The sequence below is a fragment of the Phalaenopsis equestris genome, unplaced genomic scaffold, assembly GCF_001263595.1.
Source record: "Phalaenopsis equestris unplaced genomic scaffold, ASM126359v1 Scaffold232685, whole genome shotgun sequence".
Taxonomy (NCBI): domain Eukaryota; kingdom Viridiplantae; phylum Streptophyta; class Magnoliopsida; order Asparagales; family Orchidaceae; genus Phalaenopsis; species Phalaenopsis equestris.
Window position 1 is genome coordinate 354,888 of NW_018250648.1, and position 4,070 is coordinate 358,957.

The 4,070-nt window shown below is 32.7% G+C and overlaps 1 protein-coding gene across 1 annotated transcript in view; it reads right to left on the reverse strand.

Moving 5' to 3' along the window:
- LOC110038359 overlaps positions 1-2,287 on the reverse strand; it is a 49,798-nt gene extending 47,511 nt beyond the window's left edge. The window contains exon 1 of the mRNA XM_020743167.1: positions 1,851-2,287. Coding sequence (XP_020598826.1) covers positions 1,851-2,121 — 271 coding nt within the window. The 5' untranslated portion in view covers positions 2,122-2,287. The remainder of the gene's footprint in view (positions 1-1,850) is intronic.
- Between the last annotated feature and the right edge of the window lie 1,783 nt (positions 2,288-4,070).

Consider the following 4,070-nt stretch of genomic DNA (forward strand, 5'->3'; position numbering starts at 1 on the left):
TTGTTGTTGTTGTTGTTGTTGTTGTTGTTGTAGTGTTACCATCTACTTTGATGCATCATATTTCAATGCATATGTTGTGTATTCTATCTATTTTACATATTAACATCTATAACAATATTGCTTGTACAGAATTTCAGCATTTTGGCATTTTTACCATTTATTTTCCAGTAAGTCCACCTCCGGAGAGCCTATACATGGTTCATATCATGCAGCGATGATGTAGCAGCAAACAAAATGGCCTCTCACGACCGGAGCATAGGACATAGGAACAAAAAAATATAGTACATAAGCATGAGTCAGTCAGATTGAAAATCATAAATAACTTTGTACATTTTTAACACAAAAACCTTGACAGACTCAAGATAAAAAACCTAAAATTGGACACTCTTCATGATTGTAATCCACACTTCAGATTGGATGTTGGGCATGGATGTGGAATTAGAGAATTCTTCAATTTCTTATGTATGGTGTTGTTCATGCATCACAAACTATCATGAATTTTACACTACTTACCATCGAGCTGGCAAGCATCTAAAGAAGAAAATTTGTTGATTTAATTGGTTTCCTTTCACCATTTAAAAATAAAAGAAAAAGAAAACTTCATCATTATCATCATTAACGTTATCCCATCTATTTGGGGTCAGCATTATGACGATTCAATTTATCCAAATTGAGTATTACATGAGTTGTTCAACATATTTTATTCAAATAGTTTTTTCTACAACTTCTATCAAAGCAATCTAGAATCAATCATTTTTTTTTTTCTAATCCTTCAAAATAGATTGTACAACACATTTTACTGAAACAATCTACCCTTCATTATAGATTAATACATATCTAAATCTATTTTTCACTACCTTATCTTCACAACATGTTGCCATCATTCCTCAAATAAAAACATTTCTCAATCCAGCACTTTGACAACCATCAAACTTACTATTCCAATTTCTTTCACACTCAACTTACCTATCAATAAATTACTTATAACCCAACAGACTAACCCATACAATATAACAAATTTAAATGCAATTTAATAAAATTTAACTTTATCATCTAGTAATCTTGAGACACTTCATTATAATCATTTGAATTCACTCCATAAGTTATATCCCTGTCTATACCAATATTGTTGTATTATAGATCCTAGTACTTAAAATTATCACAACTATGCATCACTTTATCACCCAGAAATGTACATTGAAAATTAAAAGTCTCATAACTACTAAATCTAGATATTATAACTCGATCTCTACCATTCATTATTCAAAATTTTCATAAATTTAAATAGAGGGCTCAACCAATCTTAGAACTGCTTCATTCGCAAAAAATATACACCTAATAAATTTTTGTCGGCATGTTCATAACTTTATATATATATATATATATATACAACTGTTGACTATCAACATAAGGCCGCCATGATTAGGAACACTAAGCGGGCTAAGTCTGATGGCTAACTGACTTTTTCTGAAATGTCTAATAGAGAAAATGATAAAGTCTTGGGAAAGAGCAATAATAGTGAATTTCAGAGTAAAGTAGTGTGCTATATTTTCCTCAGCCAAATCAACAAATTCATTAAGAATAATTCCGATAAAAATGACTAACACCAATCAGTAACCAGGGGAAAAGGTATACATGAATTCCAAAGCTTAAAGTTTATCTATATTATCTAATTTCTATTCCCCAGCAGACGGATTTTATGGAAAAAACATTAAAGTTTCAACATGCTCAAACCTAGGTAAATGTCCGGCACAAAAACAATGAATCATTCCAAACAACCAATTCGAACAAAAGCGATAAAAATAAATGGGGGAAACGAGACATTTAAATTGAGCAAAAAAGTTTCTAACCATCCTCTGTGAAGGAGCGGAGAAAGGGAAGACCACATGGGAAAATAAACCCTTCAGTAGAAGCAACCACTTTTAATGCCTCAGAGTTTCTGCATCCTTCCATCTGAGAAATCTTTTTGGTTTGGGGCTCGGTCAAGAACAAAGTAATCGGAGAATTCAGATATATCTGCGGTAGGAGATAAGAGCTGCCCTGCTTGGACGCATTGAGCGAATTGGTAACTATGCGATTCACAAGAGAAGCTCCAGTTCGAGCTAGATCTCTAAACGCCATTTTTTGGTTTTCAAGGAAACCCCCTCGCTTCCGATTATTAGTCCGACCAGCTACCACTTCGTAAGTCGAGCTCTGTGACCAACAAATTGGCAAGAAAGGTAAGTTGAGAATCAAAGAACGAAAAAGGCCGTGGGAGCGGGAGCGTGGACAGATATTTCGCAGAGCAGCTTGAATGAAAATTTAAGGGTAAAGAAGGGGGACGGATACAAGTTTCAAGTATGTCTACCGGGCCAAAAATTATTCAGTGGAATTTTTTTAAAAAATAAAAATAAAATTGAAAATGGGTCCTATCGAAGTCGTAATGAACGGTAGAGATCGGACATATCATACAGTATCTGCACGGAATAATTTTCACCAGGCAACGTCGGTGGCAGGCCAGGCTGAAAGCCTCTCCTACGATTCGATTGTTGGATGAATCACCGCTGGAGCTTTCGGGAGGCAAACATGGAGTAAATTTTTAAAATCTACTAATTAAAAATTAAATTTCAATAATTAATATTAAAAAAAAAGTAAAATCAGCAATAATGTCCAATATTTTATTTATCATCATTTAAAATAATGACATTAAAAGATACATAATTTAAAAAAATAATAATCAAATTAATAACCCTTTTTTCTTGAAATATACACCAGTTTTATATATTTTTATCATCATTTCATGGGCTATGGTGACATTGAATTGTATTTAATAAAAAAAAAAATTCATCAATTTTTATTGTTATTAATATTGTGCACTTCTCAAATTCCAATCATATTTTATAAAGTTTTTATAATTACAGCACTTAATATAGATCTTAGAAAAATTTGTATTTAATTAGACTATTAATTTTATATTTGTAAAATTATGTACATATAACCTAAATCATATAAAGAATTAATTCTATTGTTTCCTAATAAAATAAAAGAATTTTTTTATGTAGCCGTGGTAAAAGTATATACAATTGAACTTTTGAGTTCAATTTTTATATATGGAATTAGATGTACCAACTAGAAAACAAATCTTTTTTTCCTTATCAGAGCGGGAGACCAGCCCAAAGTGTCCCGCTCCAAAATATTTATTCGGTACGTGTACCACATGAACTCCTACATGCGGTACCGAATAAAAATTCGCCACACGTGGATTTTCACCTTAAAATGTCATTTTTTTACGCCCGACCTGACCCGATATTTCTTTTTCCCGAAAATTTAATGCATAAGGCCCTTTCCCGGTTATCCCCCACTATAATTTCGCACTTTAGGGTTTGGAGCTACCGAAAAGGATTGCTCTGTCGAAGAGGAGAACGACAACCACTTTCAGATATGTGTGAGTTTAGCCTCGTTGAGAATATTTTCGACGAAGACAACGAGAAGGACATCCAGATCTGAGGTATATCATAGGTTTAATAAGTTTTATTTTTTTATTTTATGGATACTTCTGGCATTTGTTTGGGTTTATCGGAGGTTAGTTTATTATCTGAGGTATAGGCCTGACATATTATTGCTTGTGTTTAACAATTTATTTCTGTGGGTTTATCGGAGTTGACTTCAGTGGTTTTCATTTTATTTGAAGTTGTTGTCGTTGTAACTGTTTATGCTATACTTGCATTTAGGCCTGGGTAATGGTTTATAGTGTAACCACGGTATTATCTTGGCAGTATTCTCGTCTAATTTTTGTTAATAAGGAATGTTGGTATTATTGTGGGGTTATTGTGATATTATTATGATTTTATTGTTCTGTTGTTGTACTGTTGAAGAGACGTTTTTGCTGCGGCTTTATGGTTTTATTGTTGTGTGATTATGGTGTTATTGTCTTTGCGGTATTATCTTTGTAGTATTCTCGTGTTATTTTTTAACGAGGGATGTTGGTGTTATTGTGGGGTTATTGTGGTATTATTATGGTTTTATTGTTGTGTTATTGTACTATTGAAGAGAATTTTATTCCTGCGGCTATATGATTTTATTATTGTGTG